The 19,084-nt window shown below is 47.1% G+C and overlaps 1 protein-coding gene across 1 annotated transcript; it reads right to left on the reverse strand.

Annotated features, from left to right (window-relative positions):
• Window positions 1-692: 692 nt before the first annotated feature.
• PRMT5 (protein arginine methyltransferase 5) lies at window positions 693-18,928 on the reverse strand. Its single transcript, XM_080979752.1, has 17 exons — window positions 18,778-18,928; window positions 16,486-16,604; window positions 15,628-15,713; window positions 13,907-14,041; window positions 13,195-13,310; window positions 12,339-12,388; window positions 12,040-12,203; window positions 10,700-10,861; window positions 9,848-9,925; window positions 9,318-9,376; window positions 7,324-7,446; window positions 4,809-4,984; window positions 4,532-4,641; window positions 3,439-3,532; window positions 3,076-3,192; window positions 2,166-2,230; window positions 693-1,069 (listed from the first exon to the last, which is right to left on the reverse strand). The coding sequence occupies exons 1-17, from the start codon at window positions 18,921-18,923 to the stop codon at window positions 917-919; spliced, it is 1,953 nt and encodes a 650-aa protein (XP_080835878.1). The 5' UTR covers window positions 18,924-18,928; the 3' UTR covers window positions 693-916.
• Between the last annotated feature and the right edge of the window lie 156 nt (window positions 18,929-19,084).

Genomic DNA, 19,084 nt, shown 5'->3' on the forward strand with positions numbered 1-19,084 from the left:
TGGTTTGCAACTAGTTTTGGCGCTTGCGGGTCCACAACCCTGCCCAGCAAGGAAGAGCTGAAGCATTTTTGAATGAGAAACTTACACAGGTGCCTTGCCCTACATACAGGGCCTATTCAACCTGTTTGGGCACTGTGGAACTCCCTGCCTCTTGACATCAAGCAGGTGCCTCCACTGTAATCTTTTTCGGTGCCTGCTGATGCTTAGGAAGTTGAAGGAATTTTAACCCGTTTTAGTATTTTAACTTTTGTATGTTTTAAAGTAGGGTTGTGATTTTTTCCCCTCAGTTTGTCTTATTCTTTTGTAAACTGCTTCGAGGTTTTTTCACAACCAAGCAGAGTATAAATTTAGGAAATAAAATAAAATAAGCCAGCACTGCATAGAAAATATTTTCATAGCAACTGTTGGGTGTTCTGCTTGGTAAGACTGGAGCGGCTCTGGGATGCTTGGGGCCTCCAGCTGACGTGCATCCTGTTGGCCCTGGTTCCTGATAGACTGCCTCTGGAAGTTCTACTTAGCTGCGACAGTTAACAGCCATCAGCAGGGCTATCTTCAACTGGTTTTAATTGTTGTTTAAAGGCATCTAAGTTAAGACGTCACGACAGAAGATGGCAGCTAATTCCATAATGGTTGTATCGCTTTCAAAACCAAATAGTGAACGTGAGTTCCTTACCAGACAGCAGCTCCAAATACACATTTGTATGACTTTATTGAAATTTCACAGACCGGAAGCAACACATAGAACAATAGCAGGTGTTAAGAATGGACCTTTACTGGACCTACACCCGCAACAAGGTTGGAGCCCCTCCAGGCCTCTGCACAGTCTCTGATGCTACTCTGAGTGGAAAAGGGATTTCTTGTGTCTCAGGGCTGACGGCAAGAAGAACTTGGTTAAGGGGAATGGACTTGACTCCTCTCATAGTCCAATGGTGTAGGAACGTCCTGTGGGGTTGTGGATGACGGAGCACATGGGAGAGACTACGGCCCACTCGTACCACACTTTCTTTGAGTTGCTGCAGCGCCAGAAGGCCACGCGAATGCGCTCACCTGCCTGCACATTCATGGGTTGCTGGGGGGGGGGAGAAGAGCATTAATAGCTGAGGGTACATACACAAACCAGGATAACACCACCCCAACACAGTGTTATGTCAGGAACCTTTGTCCACAAGTCCCTTTTCCCTCAGCGGTTCCCTTCTCTTGTTTGGTTGTAAGTCATTTTGTGTTGCCTTGGGCGAGAGAGAGGTTTAAAGACTCTCTCGAGGCAAGTCTTTTAAAATGTTGTATAAACACAAACAAATGGGAAACACTGGCCTGCGAGCGCTCCAGTTGGAGAACAGCCTTTACCAACGGTGTCATGGGCTTTGAAGACACTCAGGACGAAAGGGAGAAATGTGCTAAGAGGAAGGCACATTTGGCAAACCTTCACCATAATCAGTTCCCACCTGGAAACCTATGTCCCCACTGTCGAAGGACGTGTGGATCCAGAATTGGCCTCCAGAGTCACTGTTAAAACTGTTTTCATGGAAGACAATCTTACTCAGCTACGAGTAATCGCCAAAGAAGAAGAAAGCACCTAATAATTTGAGAAATAATAAATAATTTCTCCGCTGGAGGCAGTCTACTAGGGCAAACGGGGCACTGCTCCATCAAGCTCAGCCTGTGCTCAGACAGTTCTCACCTGCCTACTTTTGATGAAAGCCTTGTGCTCTCAGCCCTAATCCTAAAGCATTAGGAATGTGTGGGCTAGCTGGGAGCATCCTGTTTTGTTATTTTCCCCCCAAAATAGGTTTTCTTATAGATGTGAAAACCAATTTAGAAGAACCACCCAGTCCTACCACCACCAACAACAAAAAAAGGAAAAAAGTCAAAAAGAGATCAAAAGCAAAGAAAAGGTGTGTAAGAGGGCAGAGGAAGAGAGACAGTGGGGGAAGAAGTGGCAAAGACAGAGATGAGGAGACAGAAACTGTGTTGCCTTAAATAGCATTTGATTATCCTGGCACACATTGTTGTGTTTTCCCCCACTGAATGTAAAGCGCACAAAATGCCCACACCTCCTACAGCTGTTCTTATCACCTTGGAGGTCCCCCTGGTGCAAAGTCTTACCGCCCAGCGGTAACAAGGGATGCCTTCCTCTCTTACAAGGGAGCGTTCAAGGAAGCACTTACCTTGAGAGGGAAGAAGATAGGGAACCAGGAAAACATGCCAGGTGAGTGAGTCTCAGGCCGAATACCTACGTGGAGGAAACATTGAAAAAGGCACATTCTGCAACATCAAAGCAAGACCGCTCACTCCACACCTTCAGCCTCTGAGGGGGCACACCTGGTGGTTCCCCACCACCTGGGCTTCTGTTGGCCTTTGCTAGGAACCAAACCTTCAGTGCGACAGGTTCCCTACCCTGTGGAACTCCCTGCCATTAGAGGTTCAGCAGTAACCATTCAGCAGGAATGGCTCAGGACTGCAATACCTCAACACCGCCTCTCTCCCTATGAACCTACCTGGACCCTGAGATTATCATCTGAGGCCCTTCTTCGTGTGCTGCCTCCATGAGAGGCCTGAAGGTTGGCAACAGGAGAACGAGCCTTTTCTGTAGTGGCTTCCTGTTTGTGTGATGCTCTCCCCCAAGGAAGTTTGGGCTGGCACTTACATTATACACCTTTAAGTGCCGGGCAAAAATGTTCCTTTCTGACCAGGCCTTTGGCTGACTGACATCCAAATGCCCTTTGAAATGTGTTGTGGAAGGGGGACTGTTGAGTTGTTTTTGCTCTTATTTTTATTATGTATTTAGTGTTTTTTTATATTGTAATTTTACCCCTATATCTACAGATATAGAGCGGTATACAAATTTAATAAATAATGTAATATTAATTCTTGCCTTTTGGGAGTCTCTAAAAAAAACCCCCTATTATTCAGACAGGCCTTTGCAACACAAATTTATTTTTACCTACCAGTCGCTACTGACGTTTTAAATTGCTTTTGTTGCAGTTTTGTATGCTGCACACCGCCCTGTCATACTTTTCACAGGTTTAAAAGTATTTAAATGAAATAAATAACCCCCCTTATCTCCCCTCAACTTACTGAGAGTGATGTCTCCATACAGAGTGGTCTCAAAGTAGCCTGCGAAACCGTGAAGCACTGTGTTTACATCCACGGGAAACTCCAGTGTCTGGTAGCGGTTGTTGTCTTTGACTCTGTCTACAAGAAGGAAGAGGGTGTGGTCAGCCAAGGCCACGCTCCCTCAAAGGACAGCCCACCTTGCTCTCTTAAGGGCACAAGCTGATCGCCCACCACTCACCTGGTCTGTGCCAACCCAGGTTCTGTGGCAATTCAGTTTTTAAAGGTGTGACTAGCAGTTCCCGCCACATCGTGTGGCTAGTTGAAGCCCCACCCTCCTCAGCAGGGAACGTATGGTTCGCTCCTCTGCTACCTGGGTTCTCCTACCTGGGTTAGGGTGCTTGAAGGAGAAGCATGCCTGCGGGGGTGCCAACTGGTGGAAGTTGTGAAGCCGGACAACGTAAGGCATTTCAAACTGAGCCTGGGGACGTGAAAGACAGGAACAGGACAAAACACTGTTAGGACACCGTTCTAAAATTCACCTTGCATACATAGGCGCCGACTGCTTGTCGTACTTGACAGAGCCATGTTAAAAGGTTTGCAATTATTTCCTCCTATTATTTGGGATGGTGGGGAGTGAGACAGTTGTACAAAAACTGTGTTAGGCCTTCTTCAAAAGAATACTGTCTTCCTTCGTCTGCTGGCTTCGTGGAACTTGAACTGACAAGTTCAAAACAGCTCAGTTCATGTCACTAATCTCTCCTGTCCCTATGGACCATGTCATTCCCCGTGCTCTTAACATTGATTCTTTTACGAATCTTTAACAACAAGTGTCTAATCCTTACTGTAACAAGCTCTTCGCCTCTGATTACATTTAGGCTAGAAGCCAATCCTTATGGGGAAACGTTGAGAGAGCTGGGTGTGTTTAGCCTGCAAAAGAAGAGTCTGAGAGGTGATATGAGAGCCATCTTGTAGCAACTGGAAAACTAGCACATTTATTATGCCCTAAAAGCCATCAGTAACGAACACTGTGCAGTCCAGATGTTGTTGAACCACAAGTCCCATCATTCCTGGTTGTTGGCTATGCAGGTTTGGGCTGATGGGAGCTGCAAGTTCAATACTGACATAAGCTTTTCCGGATAAGAGTCCATTTCACGAAAGCTTATGGCCGTAACATACATTCCCATCTTCCAGGTGCTACAAGACTGTTGTCTTAGCTGAATTTAGCTGTCTGGTCTCATATCCTTCCAAATACATTTGTGTGTGTGTGTGTGGTATTGAAACAATAAAGGGGTATTTCTTTTTAACCGTGACCCAATGTTTTCATGCATTACTGGTGGTTAGGAAAACTGCCATTTTCTGCCTGTGTTATTCACAGAGATCACAGAATCCTGCTTTTTCAACATACACCAGTTTTTATTTCTTTTATGCATGCAGCAGCTGCAGAACTGCAAATCGCGGGGCATGGAGAAAGTCTCACCTCAGGGTCGCGGTCTTTCTCGCGACAGACACGCACTTCGTTGTAGAGCTTTGAGGATGAGATTGGGCCCAGGAAGGAGGTGTAGTCGCCCGGGATGCTCACCCCTCCTTCTGTGTATGGAGAGAATGGAAAAGGCATCAGGTGTTTGGAATTGGCTGGTAGCCCCAACCTACTTAGCTGCTAGATGCTCAAAGCAGTGCTCCCTCCCCACTCAAAACAACCCCCCCAAATTATACTCTCCCTGTCCGTGGGCTGCCCTTTACTGTACCCCACTCACCTTTCAGACAGTGCTCTGCCCCATCCAGGCACTCTGGGGACAGCTCGTTGTCAGCAAAGGACCCCAGCAACTCCGACACCATGAGGTCAGCCTTCTCGGGGGCTTCCCACTCACGCATGTCGCAGGAGACCACCGTCACCTGGGAACCCCATTCCTCGTACTGCCAGCTCTCCAGCCTGCAGGAAGGGAAGGCAGAGGTCAAGGACCTCAAACTGGCACAGTTTCACCCTCAGCTGCTGTTGCCCTCAGGTAGGTCCAGCTTGTAGGTCTCCCAGAAGAGGAATCTGGTTGGTCACTGTGAGAACAGGATGCTGAACTAGATAGGCCCAATTCAGCTGGGCTCTTCTTATGAGGCTCCTTAGGAGGGTCATAAAACACCTTGGTGTGCAGAGCAGGTTATCCCGACATTTCAATCCCACAAGGACATCAGGGAGACTCAAGGCATGGGCATGTGGACCCCTCAACCCCACTCAAAGGGAGGCTGGAATGAGTAACTGTTCCCAGCTTTTTCCTTCCCTGGCTCTTTGTTCTGGCGACGCCACAGCTCCACCACCTTCCCCCTTATTGCCACAACGCAAAACGAGGGGTTTTATAATCTGTGTGTAAGAATACAGAGGAAGCCCTGCTGGATCAAGTTACAGGCCCGTCTGGTCCAGTATTATCCTCTCACAGTGGCCAACAAGACACCTTGGAGAAGCCTGCAAACTGGAGCATAACAGCACTGCAGGTTTTTTTTATTAAATTTTGTTTTACAATTTAGAATGCACATTTAAACAACCTTAAGATATCAATGACTTCCCTTCTCCTCTTTCCATGCATATGTTATATAAACTAAACCGTTCAGTATTCCATTATTACATCCATCAAAACTTACTTACACTGTTGAATTTATCTTTATGCTGCCAGTGTTTTCAAGTGCACACAATTTCCCTCCATATATTCAAAAAACATTTTAAAATCTTTACGAAGAACGAATGTTCTTCTTGTTCTCTTATTCTATAAGTTAGATCCGCAAGCAGCGCATATTCCATCAGTTTTAAGTTGCCATTCTTCTTTGGTTGGGACATCGCTCGCTTTCCATTTTTGGGCTAAGAGAACACGGGCCACTCTAGTGGCATACATAAATAACCTTTTTCGACACCTGGGAATTTCCATCTGAATTATCCCCAACAAAAAGGACTCTGTTTTTTTTTTTTGGAAAAGTGCTCTAAAACATTTTTTTCCAACTCATTATAAATTATTTCCCAATACTCTTTTACAGGTCCACCACATATGGAAGAATGTATCCTCGGCCTCATTGCAATGAGCACTGCAGTTTCTAGTAACTGGTAATCTCAGCAGTGGAAGGAGAGCCTTACTATAAGGGTTAGTAGCCATCAATAGCCTAATCCTCCGTGAATTTCTCTAATCCTCTTTGAAAGCCATTCAAGTTAACCGCCCCGTTCGCACAAGGCTGAGAAGGAGAGTCACAGGAAAAGCAAACTTTTGCTGTTTCCCAGTAATACATCTATACAGTGTGGACTAGTTGTGGGGGAGCCTTTGCTGTTGCTGTACTACAACTGCGATCAGGCATACTTGCTAGGGCTCATGGGAGTTGTAGTCCAGCAACAGCCAGAGGACCTCAGGTTCCCCAAACCTGGCTAGGACAATGCCATTTCCCTGGGGGCACTGTGAACTAAACTCCCCACTTGACTCACAGTATGAAGCCTCCTCACCAGTAAGGAAAAAACGAGTGTGTCATCAGGTCTCCCACCTGCAGCTTATATAGGGAATACGACAGGGTTGGGTGAGGCCTCTAAGAAGGAACAAAGCCTTTTCACACCTCATGCCGCAATGAGGTAATAGTATTATTGCTGTTATATTTAGTAACGGGGAGTGCAAATGTGCCTGTAATTATATTTCAGCAGCCTGCTAAAATCTATTGATTAATTAGGAACCTGCCCAAAGAATACAAACCAATGTACAAGGTATCTGCCTAGAAGCTTCCATTTTAAACTAACATGTAATACAAAGGGAAGGGGGACAGAGAGGAAACCCAAGCCCTCCCTAGTTCAGAAGGCATTTTCTCTTCCCCAGTTAAGAAACAACAACAAAGAAGGGGGGGGGGTGCCAGAGAGCAAAATTTGCACTATCTGTTAATCTGCAGACAGCAAAACATTCTAGATTGCGGTTTCCTGCATTATCTCCCATCTCAGTTCCTGTTTTGGGGCATTTTCCTGAGGCAATAAGATGCAATGACCTGCGGGGGACTTACTGATGCAATCTTATACCTTCAAGTTATCATTACCACCAATTATTGTTAAAAAAAAAAAATCTTTCAATTTGTTAGTTTGTCCAGGATGAAGAGCAGGAAGGTCCTGTAAACCTTCCAAAATCCTGCAGTTTTCCAGTTTCCTTTTCCTCACAGCCAGTACGGGGGCCTGTGTGGGTTTCACCTGCTCTCCTCACAGAAGAGTGGCCACAAAACGTTTCTTTTCCATTTCCACCCAGGGGGGAAAAGGGCTAAAGTACTTACGTCACCACAGCATTGGGGTTTTTCTCCACAGCGTAAATCTTGATGTGTCTGTCGGCCTGTCGCGCAGCGCGGAGGGAAGCATTCACAAGGGGCCCCCGTCCTGCTCCAAGCACCATCACCACCCTGAGCAGATGGGGAAGGAGAGAAGGGAAAAAGGAGGAAGACGCTGAAAAGGTAAAGGGACCCCTGACCATTAGGTCCAGTTGTGGCCGACTCTGGGGTTGCAGCGCTCATCTCGCTTTATTGGCCAAGGGAGCTGGTGTTTGTCCGCAGACAGCTTCCGGGTCATGTGGCCAGCATGACTATGCCACTTCTGGTGAACCAGAGCAGCGCATGGAAACGCCATTTACCTTCCCGCCGGAGTGGTACCTAGTTGTCTACTTGCACTTTGACGTGTTTTCGAACTGCTAGGTTGGCAGGAGCTGGGACCGAACAACAGGAGCTCACCCCGTCGTGGGGATTCGAACCGCCGACCTTCTAATCGGCAAGTCCTAGGCTCTGTGGAGGGGTGCTAAAATAACAGGCAACTAAGCAGCTTATTCTCCAGATGGGGGCAAGATGGCTGACCAGCTGGAAAGAGCCGTTGACGCAGACCCCAAAAGCACAATAAACTCAAGGCCCACATACGTCTTGTGAGGGAAGGCCATTATCCGTGCTCCATTTCTGAAGGAAGTACGCCAATTCCCGCCAGGCCACGTTCAAACACAAGTTGGGCTACTTCATTTTAACCAACACACGCAGTTGGATTTTTGACCTTTACTCCTCAGGAGTGGTCCTGCAGGGTTCAATGGTGTTCGCTCCCAATTTAAGTGTGCGCAGGAAACAGGCCTAGCGCTCCCGAACACAGTCTTCTCAGCGAGAGAAGAGTTAAAAGTGAAGGAGTGCCAATTTCTCTTAAAAACAAGAAACCCTGCTTCCGAACTGTTCATTCCTCTTTATTTATTTTTAATGTGCTACAAGAAACTGCTGGAGCCTGCGCTCAGGGCAAGACAGAGACAAAAAAGGAGAAAGCTTCATCAAACGGTGTGTTTCTCTGGGTGCACCCGGTGGTAGTTTTGATGTCAAGCTTTCTTGGAAGAGCCGGCAGTAAATTTGTTGCTCCTGCGGGTGGGGGGCGGCTTGAAAGACACTGTGCAGATCGCAGGATCTGGGAGTTCAAGCCGAGTAAGAAGAAACAGGGAGAGGGCCCTTTTCAACTTATAATCCACTTATATGAAAGGAAAATGGGGCAGGTGGTGCCAAACAGGAGTTTCATCCCCACTAAGGTGGCACCACAAGCTGAACAGAACTGAAATGGTATAAGCTTCCCTGATCGCTCATCTACTACTGACCCTGCTGAAAACTTTTCTATTCCATCAGGCAGTTGGAAATACGTCCTTCCACAATGGTTAACCGATGTTTGTTTTTAACCTTTTAATATGTTTTTATTGTACGGTTATATGTTTTTATATGTATTTATATGTTTTTATATGTTTTGTATTGCTTAAAATTCTTAGTTTTAGATTTTGATTTATGTGGAAATTGTTTCCCATTTGGTTGTGTATTTTTTTGATGTGATTTATTTATTGTTTACGGCTTTTGTAATTATGTAAATTTTGTTATGCTGTAAGCCGCCTTGAGCATTGTTTTTTTAACTGTGGAAAGGCGGCATACAAATAAAAATGATGATTTTATTGCTGTAAACAGCTTTGACGTGTGTGTGTGTGTGTGTGTGTGTATGTGTGTGTATATATACACACACACACACACACATATATATATACACACACACACACACACACATACATATATATATATATATATATATATATATATATATATATATATATGGACATACTGATATAGAAATGTTTTTATAAACAAATATAATGCGGCAATAAATGGCTGGCTAAAAAGTGCCAAAGGGTGCCTCCCACATCCTCCCATTTCCCAGCATCCTCCGCAAAGGCGGTCAAATGAGGCCAACCCGGCTCATCGTTGGGATTCTTACTCACTGAACGTTAGTTTCTTTCTCCTCATCAGGCACACGGTCTAGGAGGCACTTGTATATCGCCTAACAGGGTGAGAATAATGGGTTGGAGTGCGTCTGTAAAAGCCACTTCCTCTCCCCGCCATCGAGAACTAGCTGATAATGTTCCCACTCCAATCTCCCCTTCACAAAACACGTTCCTTGTGAGGCCTCCTCTCTCTAGACCAAATGTGGTGTCCTTCAGGCACTGCTGGACTACAACTCCCATCACCCCTGACTATTTGCCATCAGCTGGGGCTGATGGGAGTTGTAGTCCAACAACACCAGGAAGGCCCATTAGCAACCCTTCCCTCTAGTCTTCCCTCCTTCCCACAACATGTTGGCCCTTCAGTGCTCCAACCAGCTTCTGTGTTCCATCCAAGCACAAATATTTGGCCTGTGCTCCTCCCCACATACCCCTCCCCCCACCCTTTCCCTCCCCACTTCTTGGCTCTCTCTCATAGCTCCAACCTCCCTCTCAGCAAGCCCCACACCTCTTCTCCACCACACACCAACCTGTTGGTACTGGGAGTACTTGATAGGGTCCTTCTCAAACACCTCATAGGTCTGGGATTCCAGGTTGTCCATCAGGGGCTGCGCGGGGGAAAAGCACCACAAGGAAAAAGGCTTCGCACCCAGTGTGGGCAACACAGCAAACAAAGGGGCTGGGTGTTTGTTAAGGAGCAGGACTTCCACTATTGCGGGTAAGGAAATGGGTGGATGGAAAAGACACACCAAAGTAACACACTACAGAGGTCAAATGGGAAGATCACAGAGCTGCAAGGGACCCCGAGGGAATTCTAGTCCAACCCCTGCAATGCAGGAATCTTAACTAAAGCATCACCATCACAATTTATTAGCATCCTAAAGCATGCAGAGATAGATAAGACTATTTTAGTCCAACAACAACCTGGCTGTTGTTGGGCAACAATCCTGGTTGCAGTGGAAGTCAGATGAGGAAGAAGAGGCAAGTGCAAAAGGAGGCGTTGGCACAGGACAGCCCAACAGGGAGGGCCCCTTTGCCTCTATAGGCCGGGGGAGGGGAGGCAGTCTCACCTGCTCCCTGTCATGCCCCCACCCCCAGAGCAATTTGGGAAGGGCACTGACCAGCCAGGAGAGTAGGCGCTCGGGAAACCGTAGCCAAGCAAGTTACGCCAAAGCAAAATATGTGCAGACTTCCTCAGTGTGGGTTTCTCACCAGGGTGGTGGGATTCAGCCAAAACACACAACAGTCCTCTTTGCAACATCTTTTATCTGATGCTTCTCGCACATCCAAAGTGGTCAGTTTTCAGAGGTGGACAATGAAGGCCAAGAGGGAGCATCTCGCGTATTGAGAGCTGGAGAGGACCTTGAAGCCAGGAGACTCACCTGCAGCGGGGACTGGAGATAGTCTTCATAGCCCTTTGCAAAGAGCTCATAGGCAGAAGGAGGAGGGCGGTTCTGGCTCAGGTACTCCAGGTACTGCAGGTAGGAGCAGAACTCCTTTTCCGGATGGTGGTGGGAGCCTGTGATGATGAACTGCACCTCAAGCTGGGGGAAGGGAGTGGAAGGGCCAAGTTTATTTCTTTACATCCAGCCTTTCCCCAAGGAGCTCAAAGTGGCGTACAGGGTTCTCTGCCTCCCTCCTTTATCCTCACAACAACCCTCCGAAGTAGGTCAGGCTGACAGTGACAGACCCAAGGTCACCTAGCCAGCTTCATAGCCGAGTGGAGATTTGAACCTTGGTCTCCCGTATCTTAGTCCAACAGTCTAACCCCTACACCGTCCCGGCTCACACTAAAATATCCGCTCATCCACCCTGGTGACCCATCGCTCTGCAAATTATTGTTAGCGTTAATTGTGTGCATGACGCTTCGGGGAACCTTCCCGGCCTGGCAAGCCAGTTCCTCACCTCCCCTTTGCAAAGCCTGCCTATCAATCATTTGATAGTTGACTGACACCTGTCAAAGTCCCGTGCGCAGCACTTCGCAAATGCCTGGCAACCACCGGACTCTTGGGAAGTGCCATACAATAGGCTCTGCAAATCACTCGAGCTCAGCTTTTACCAGCCCCGCATCTGACATTACGTCTAACGTGGAGCAGGGAGGCCTGGATTAGGCCCACATGCTGGATGTTCGCACCCCAGATCTAAAAACAGACCCAGAGAAACAGGGGAAGGCGAGGGATGGAGACAGGAACAAGCAGGCAAATAATATAAGATTATTTCAACCACAGGTTATTTTGGCTTAGCTAGATCTCCCAGCAGATGCCTGCTTCAACCTCACAGACTGCAAGTCCCTCAGGAGTTACCTGCCAGGCACCTGTTCTAGTCATACATCTTTTCACACGTAGAGCTAACGTTTTCTCTTCAGGGGGATTAAATTTAGCAAAATCACGTGGGGCCGTCGCTCAGAATTCTCTACTGCTAATTCCGCCCCCCCCTTTTATTCCTTGCATGCCCTCGCAAAAAGGAAGGCTCTCTCCCAAAATGGCTTTGTTGCAGAAAATGGCGCCCTAGAGAGGATGGCGTCGTGCTCTTTCCAACAGCCAGAGTTGTTCTGGGAAAGGTAGAGAAGAATTTAGACAGGTAACCCTTCACACAGGCGATAAACTCAGGGTTCCAGTGATGGAAAGAAGCAGGTAAGAACGTGAGAGGAGGCTGCTGGATCCGGCCAATGGCCGATCCAGCTCAGCATCCTGTTCTCAAGGCAGAAAAGGGGGAAGCTGACCTTCAGCAGGCGGAAGACCAGGCGCTGATGCATCTTGGAGAGGACAGGGAAGCCTTTCTTATTGGTCAGGAAGATGCTGGTGGGCAGTATGGCCGCTTTGATTGGCTCCCCCAGCCAGCGGTCAATGACGTGGTTGGACGGCAGGTCGGGGCCCACCTCCAGGGCTGAGGAGAAGGCACAAAAAGGTGTCAAAGGAAGAGAAGGGGCGCCAGTCTCTGCACCTTGAGGGTGCCATGGGGTGCAAGCCTCCCTCCCTCAGCCTCTGGGGGTGCCCCCCGTCTCGGCCCAGCAGCACTCACCCACGGCAACACGCTTGTTGTAGTCACACAGCGTCCGGAAATTGTGCCACCTGGAGAAACAAGAAACTCATGTGGCCCCATGAGAAGGCTGGCATCCCCTGTCTCTTCCTCTGACCTGCATTGTCCTCTTCCCCTCCCTTCCTTCCTCTCTTTCTCCCTCAGGACTTGCTTACGCATCTAGTGGAACGACTGATGTGTTCAGGAGGTGAGTCAGAAGACTCAGGTGTTGAGTCTTGGGAGAGGCGAGCCAAAAGGGCAGCCACACTTTGCCACAAATGGCCACACGAATTGAAACAGCTGGTATTGAAGGATTAAAACCTTTTTTAAAAAAAGAACACAGTATCTAGTTCTTCAGCAGCGTAACAAGAGTTCCAAGAATGAATCTGGATTCTGCCCCTGCTTTTAAAGAGAGACAATAACCTCTAGCAAGGTCAAGAGCCCTCGATTCACTTCTTGCCCAGTTTGGGATAAATGAATATGGGGTTATGGAAACCATCTCACTTCTGCCTTAAGTACTGGGCTGCATCCAGGTGAAAAAGGGCCTCTTTGCAATTGTTTGTATACAGGTTTATTTATGTATATGATTGTCCCAACTGTTTTCATAAATGAAATTATGTATTTATTGCCAAGTCATTTCAAGAGGTTTCATAAGAAGAGATTAATTGTTTTTTTTTAAAAAAATAAATTTGTATACCGCCCTTCATCCACAGATCTCAGGGCGGTTAAAATGAAAATAAAACACACAAAACCTCAGCTTTAAAAGTGTGACTTGCACTCTGTTCTTATTCAGTAGCAAACTGACTCTGCCTTCCCAGTTTCCACCCAGGTTCCTGCTGCCAGCCAATTCCTCACTCACCACTGCCAGGTCTTCTCCTCGCCTGCGGACTCGTCCTCTATCTCCTGCACTGCCTCGTTCTCGATAACGTCATCCCGCAAGTCCTCAGGGGCCAGCAGTGGGACCCGCATCCAGAACTAAATTTGGGGGAGGGGGAAAGGGAGGGGGGAAATGATCACATGAATGAAGCAGGAAGGAAAGTGTTGGTTGGTCCTTGTCTTCAACAATGGCCTGAGTATATTGACAAAATCAGAGAATCGTAGGGATGGAATGAACCCCCAGGGGTCATCTAGCCCAACCCACCCCCGGCAAAGCAGGAATCACAGAGAAAGAATCCCTGGTGGATGTCCACCCAACCTCTGCATAGAAACCTCCGTCACCTTCTGATGAAAGATAAATTCCGATGAAAGGTAAATTAGGGTTTTCGTTTTGGAAACTGACTTTTAGAAGACACCTGAAGGCAGCCCTATATAGGGAAAATTTCAGTGTTTGATGTTTTATTGTGTTTTTAATGTTTTGTTGGAAGCCAGCCAGAGTGGTTGGGACAACCTAGCCAGATAGGCGGCATAGAAATGCTGTTGTTGTAGTATTGTGTTTCATTGCATTGCTTTGAATGGCATTTATTTTTTCATTTGTACCAACAAACAAGTGGCATGTCAGAGGGATGCAGGTGAGGTTTTTGCAGGTGTACTGTGGATCTAATGGCAGGGGGTGAAGTATTTGATGCCCTTACCATGGAAGTGTGATGCCCAGTATTGATGTGGTTACACAGAACGCGGGCCAAGTTGGGGTTGTCTGCCTGCTTCAGAGGCAGCAGGAACGCTGGGAGTCCCAAGTACGCCCCAAAATTCAGCTCCTGTAACATGGCCTGCGGAGGACAGAGAAAGCATAGAATAGCATGTAAAATTATTGCCAAAATCAAACTTGAAAAGATATACTGTACAGCAAAACTGGAGGAAGGTTTAGAATGGCTGGTGTTTCCTTTTTGAAAGGGCAATGCAATAAAAGAAAGGAAACCTCATTTTCCCTCCACAAGAACTCCAAGCGATACAAGGAAACAAGCAAACAAGAGGTTCAGGGCAAAACAAAAGGAGGAATTATTGGAAATGGCCAGCAGCTAAGATGGCGCCCTCCAGATTTTGTTGGACTACAACTCCCATCATCTCTGACCATTGGCCACACCACACATGCTGGGTATGATGATAGTTGAAGTCCAACAGCATCTTAGAACAGGGATGCACAACCTGAGGCCCTCCAGATGTTTCTGGACTGCAACTCCCATCATCCCTCATCACTGGCTATGCTGGCTGGGGCTGATGGGAGTTGTAGTCCAGAAACATCTGGAAGGTAGAGCAGGTTGTGTACCCCTGGTCTAGAGTGTACCATATTGGCTACTCCTGGCTTAGTGGCTCAGGGCCTGCTTTGCATGTAGAAGACTAGAGATTCAATCGTCGGAATCTCTAGCTAAAAAAATATCAGGTAGCAGATCTGGAAGGAGACCTTGGAGAGTTTCCACCAATCAGAGTGGCTGATGCTGAGCTAGAACGACCAAAGCTCTGTCCCTTTATGCAATGCACATTTAATTTATGGAATTCAGTGCCACAGATGTCATGACAGCCATTGACATTATTATTATTAATTCAATTTATATGCCACCCTTTATCAAATGATGCCAGGGTGGCATACAATATTATAAACACATTACAGAACATCAGTGACAAAAACATAATAAAAACACAGTTAAAAAGCATACAAATGTACAGCCTAATAATCAAATAATCACCATCTTCTGTCCCACAATTTTACAGGTCATAGATTATTTAATAGCCATAGGCCTGAGTATAGAGGAAAGTTTTTGCCTGGCGCCTAATGTACCAATGGCACCAGGCGAGCCTCTCTAGAGAGAGCGTTCCACAATTGGGGAACCACCACAGAAAAGGCCTGTTCTGTTGCTGCCACCCTCTGAACCTCTCTGGGAGGGTGAGGATGTAGCGAAGGACCTCAGATGACAAGTGAAGGGTTGAGTCGGTTTGTATGGGGAGAGGCGGTCCTTAAGCTATTGACCAGTTACAAGTACCTGGTCAAAAAAAGGAAGCACATACTAATTTATATTTCAGACGATATTAGTTAGGATAGTTAGGACCAGGCATTCCCATGCCAGATACCTCCACTTTCCACATGCCAGGAACACACAGAACATCATCTCTGTTGAAATGTTTATTCAGCACAATAAATTGAATTTACACAGATTTTAATAGACAAATCAGCATCCCCTGCTTATGATCTGGCTGGTCACTTCTGAAATGGTGGCCAAGACGGAGTTTTGAGTCTAACATGGCAAGGTAGTTTTTAAAGTCTTGGTGGACAGTTTCCCCCTCTCCCAAGCACTGCACGCAAACCTTTGTAGACCATTCTAGAAACACCTCCCAACCCTTCGTTGCCAAGCTCACTCACCGCCTCAGAATTCCTGCGAACTTTTTCCACATTGGAGTCTGCCCGGATCCACGGGGACAGTTTGCCCACAATCAGGGTGTTCCAGTCTGCAAGGAAGCAGGATGTCAAGGAGAATGTGACCATTCATTTGGGGAGAGACAGACAGCTTGTTCAGAGCCAATAGCCACAATGAGAATGCAGCTTGCCCTTTAAAACCAAATGAAAGCTTTTTTTCATTAAAAAAAAACTTGTACTACTCAATGGGTCACACAGTAACAAGTACTCAGTGACCTCGAACTATCTCCCCTCCCCAAATTTTTATCCAAATCCAGACCTCCCAGCATTTGTAGTGGAAAACATTTGTCTGAACTGGCAATCACTGGTTAAGGATATAGAGATGGGCATACAGTCGTACCTTGGATCCCGAACGCCTTGCAAGTTGAATGTTTTGGCTCCCAAACGCCACAAACCTGGAAGTGAGTTCTTTGGAACCTGAAGGTGGCTTCCGATTGGCTGCAGGAGCTTCCTGCAGCCAATCAGAAGCCGCACTTTGGTTTCCGAATGTTTTAGAAGTCGAATGGACTTCTGGAACAGATTCCGTTTGTCTTCCAAGGTATGACTGTACTTTTTATTGTGATTTTGTTCCTTTCTTTTAAACTTTGTTTCTGGTAAACTGCATAGAGGTAAAGTAAGTGAGATATATATATATCTAGAGAGAAAGAGAGTTAAATAAATAAAAAATAAACCAAAGGGCCTTCCCTATACCAAGCCCTTGAGAATATCACTATATTTTGACAAGTAAATAAATTCATTACTTCCCGCCCAGTCTTTAATGGACAGAGAAAGCAACAGCAGCAATCTGGGCTCCCAAGTTCTCACCTCTCCCCGAGAGCAAGAGGTCAGAGCGTGTCTGGGGTCCCGGTCGGTTTTTAGCTGGCTCCTGGAAAAACTCCCTCTTGTAGCGAGGGTGGAAAATGGGCATGCAAAGGAAATCAAACCTACAGAGTGAGGAGAGAGGAAATTGAGAAGTTAAGATCCTGGTACTGCGAGTTAAAATGACAACACTGCATCCCACCAGCACCTGAGATGTGTACGGTTGGGATGCAGAAAAGAACCTTCTCTGTGGATGTTTCTGGAGTTTGACAAGGGAGTTGCATCTTAACAAACAGACCCCATATTTTCTATACATTTAAAACAGTATCATGCCACAGTTTGCAAAGGGTGCTGAGAATCGTCAGGGGTTCCCTATTCCCCTCAAAGAGCTACAATTCTCTGAGTGCTTTAATAAATCAATCCTTTTTCCCAGGGACCTCTGGAGGAAGCTATGTCTGTTTGAACTCGCATGATATAGCTTTAAAGTATAGTGCAGATCCACTCATTCTGTTGGCCTTCAATTGTTGTGCAAGACCATTTCCTTCCCACTTGGCCAACCAGGCAATTAAATTTAACCTCCCTGATAATGTTAGTTCACGTGCTACCTACTGCCTCTTCTCTCTTTAATCGCTGATTATTTCATGGTTTTTTGTTGTTGTTTTAACCTGCCAATCAAAACATAAGCACCTTCAGCATCTCTACTAATTGAAAGATGGGATAGCAAATGCTTAAAAAAAAAAGATAAGCTGCCTGTAGTTTTTCTAAGTTTATTAATTAATGGATTAAAATGATTAACAAGTGGATTAAAATTTTAATACGGTTGTACAGCTTATACCAACATCCCTTCCCCATTTCTTTTCTTTTTGGGGATGATGTTATCTTTATAGTGGTGATAATCAACACTGTCTCCCGTGAATTGTTGAGTTTTTTCTATAGAATCCCTTGAGACAGAATTGAAGCTTGAGCAAGAACTGGGGGAAACGCTCACTTGTTGGAAAAGTTAATTTCTTTTCTCCTCCAAGGCCATCAATATGCCACTAACAATGGTCACATTAATAGCCAGGTTTCACCTATAGCTCTGCAGGTTCGTGACCGCAGGAATTTGACTGAGAAGAAATCTTACAATATACAGTACAAAGACTGAATCTAAATTTTTAGACCTACAAAATATATATGGCAAAGGATGTAACTACAAAGCTAGAATGTAGTGTCTAAACACAGCAATTCACCCAGATGATTTCAAAGTTCATGGTTGGCTAGGTGGTTGCAAGCTACTTCCCAAGCGAGGCTGAGGGTGCGGAAACTCACAGTTTAAGTGTTTCCTCAATGAATGATAGAGTTGGAAGGACCCTAAGGGTCATCCGGTCCAACTCCCTGCACTGCAAGAATCCTGCCCACAGCCATCCCTGGGTGGGCTCAAACAGCCAGACTGACCCACTGTGCCACCTGCTTCACTCATCAGTGAACTTAGTGGCAGAAATCAAGCAGAGTTGACACCACACCCTAGGGCAGTGGTTCTCAACCTGTGGGTCCCCCAGATGTTGTTGGACTACAACTCCCATCATCCCTGAGCTCTGGTCTTGCTAGCTAGGGGTGATGGGAGTTGTAGTTCAACATCTGGGGACCCACAGGTTGAGAAAGGCTGCCCTAGGGGAAGGTTCCTCTACGTCAGAGCTGGGGAGCCGGTGGCCCTCCAGATGCTGTTATAGACTCCAGTTGTGTCAGCCCCAGCCATGGTGGCCAACCCCTTGACAGGGTTACAAAAGCTGTAGGCCAGCAAGATCAGGAATGCCAAAGGTTCCATTGTCCTGATCTATGAAGCGGATGCAATGATCCCCATCTTTCTGTTCAAAAGTGGAACGGTCTCCCTCGGGTGGTAGTGGACTTTCCTTCACTGGAGGCTGGGTGGCCATTGTCATGGATGCTTTAGCTGAGATTCCTGTGTTGCAGGGGGTTGGACTAGATGACTCTTGGAGGACCTCTTCCAACTCTACCATTCTACGATCTTCTATGGTAGGGGAGTCTCTGCCTGCTGGGAAGCTGTTGAAGCCACACAGAGGCAGCACCTTTGCATTCTCTGAGGTCAAGGGTCAGGTGGCATGACCTCCCCTGGGGTCAGAGGTCACCCCAGGGATCCTGAGTAAATGGGAAGGCATTAAAAAAAATAAATCAAAGCAAACCCAACCAGCCCTCAGCCCAGGATGGTCCCAGGTGACCCGCAGGTAGAGGTCAGGGGTCACCATGGCACGCTTAAGGGAGGGGTCAAGGGTCAGCAGAGGACCACGTGGTCCCTCTCACCCCTGCCTGGCGACCGCTCCCAGGGTGCCCGCCACTTCCGGGACGCAGCTCAAGTCCCTCCCGCAGGAGACGCGCGCCGCCGCCGCCCCCGGCCCCACCGCGGACGCCGCTGCCGCCGCCATCGCCGCCGCTGCGCTCGCCGCCATCGCCCGCCACACAAGGAGCCGGGAGCCCGGCAGCCGCGCCCACTTCGTCATCCTGGCCAATCAGCGGACGCCCTCGGAGGGGGGGCGGAAATAATAAAAGGTCCAGCCAATCGCAGGAGGCCTTTCCGGGGCAGGACTGAGAGGAGGAGCCAATTAGACTC

The sequence above is a fragment of the Podarcis pityusensis genome, assembly GCF_964106645.2.
Source record: "Podarcis pityusensis genome assembly, chromosome: 13".
Classification (NCBI taxonomy): domain Eukaryota; kingdom Metazoa; phylum Chordata; class Lepidosauria; order Squamata; family Lacertidae; genus Podarcis; species Podarcis pityusensis.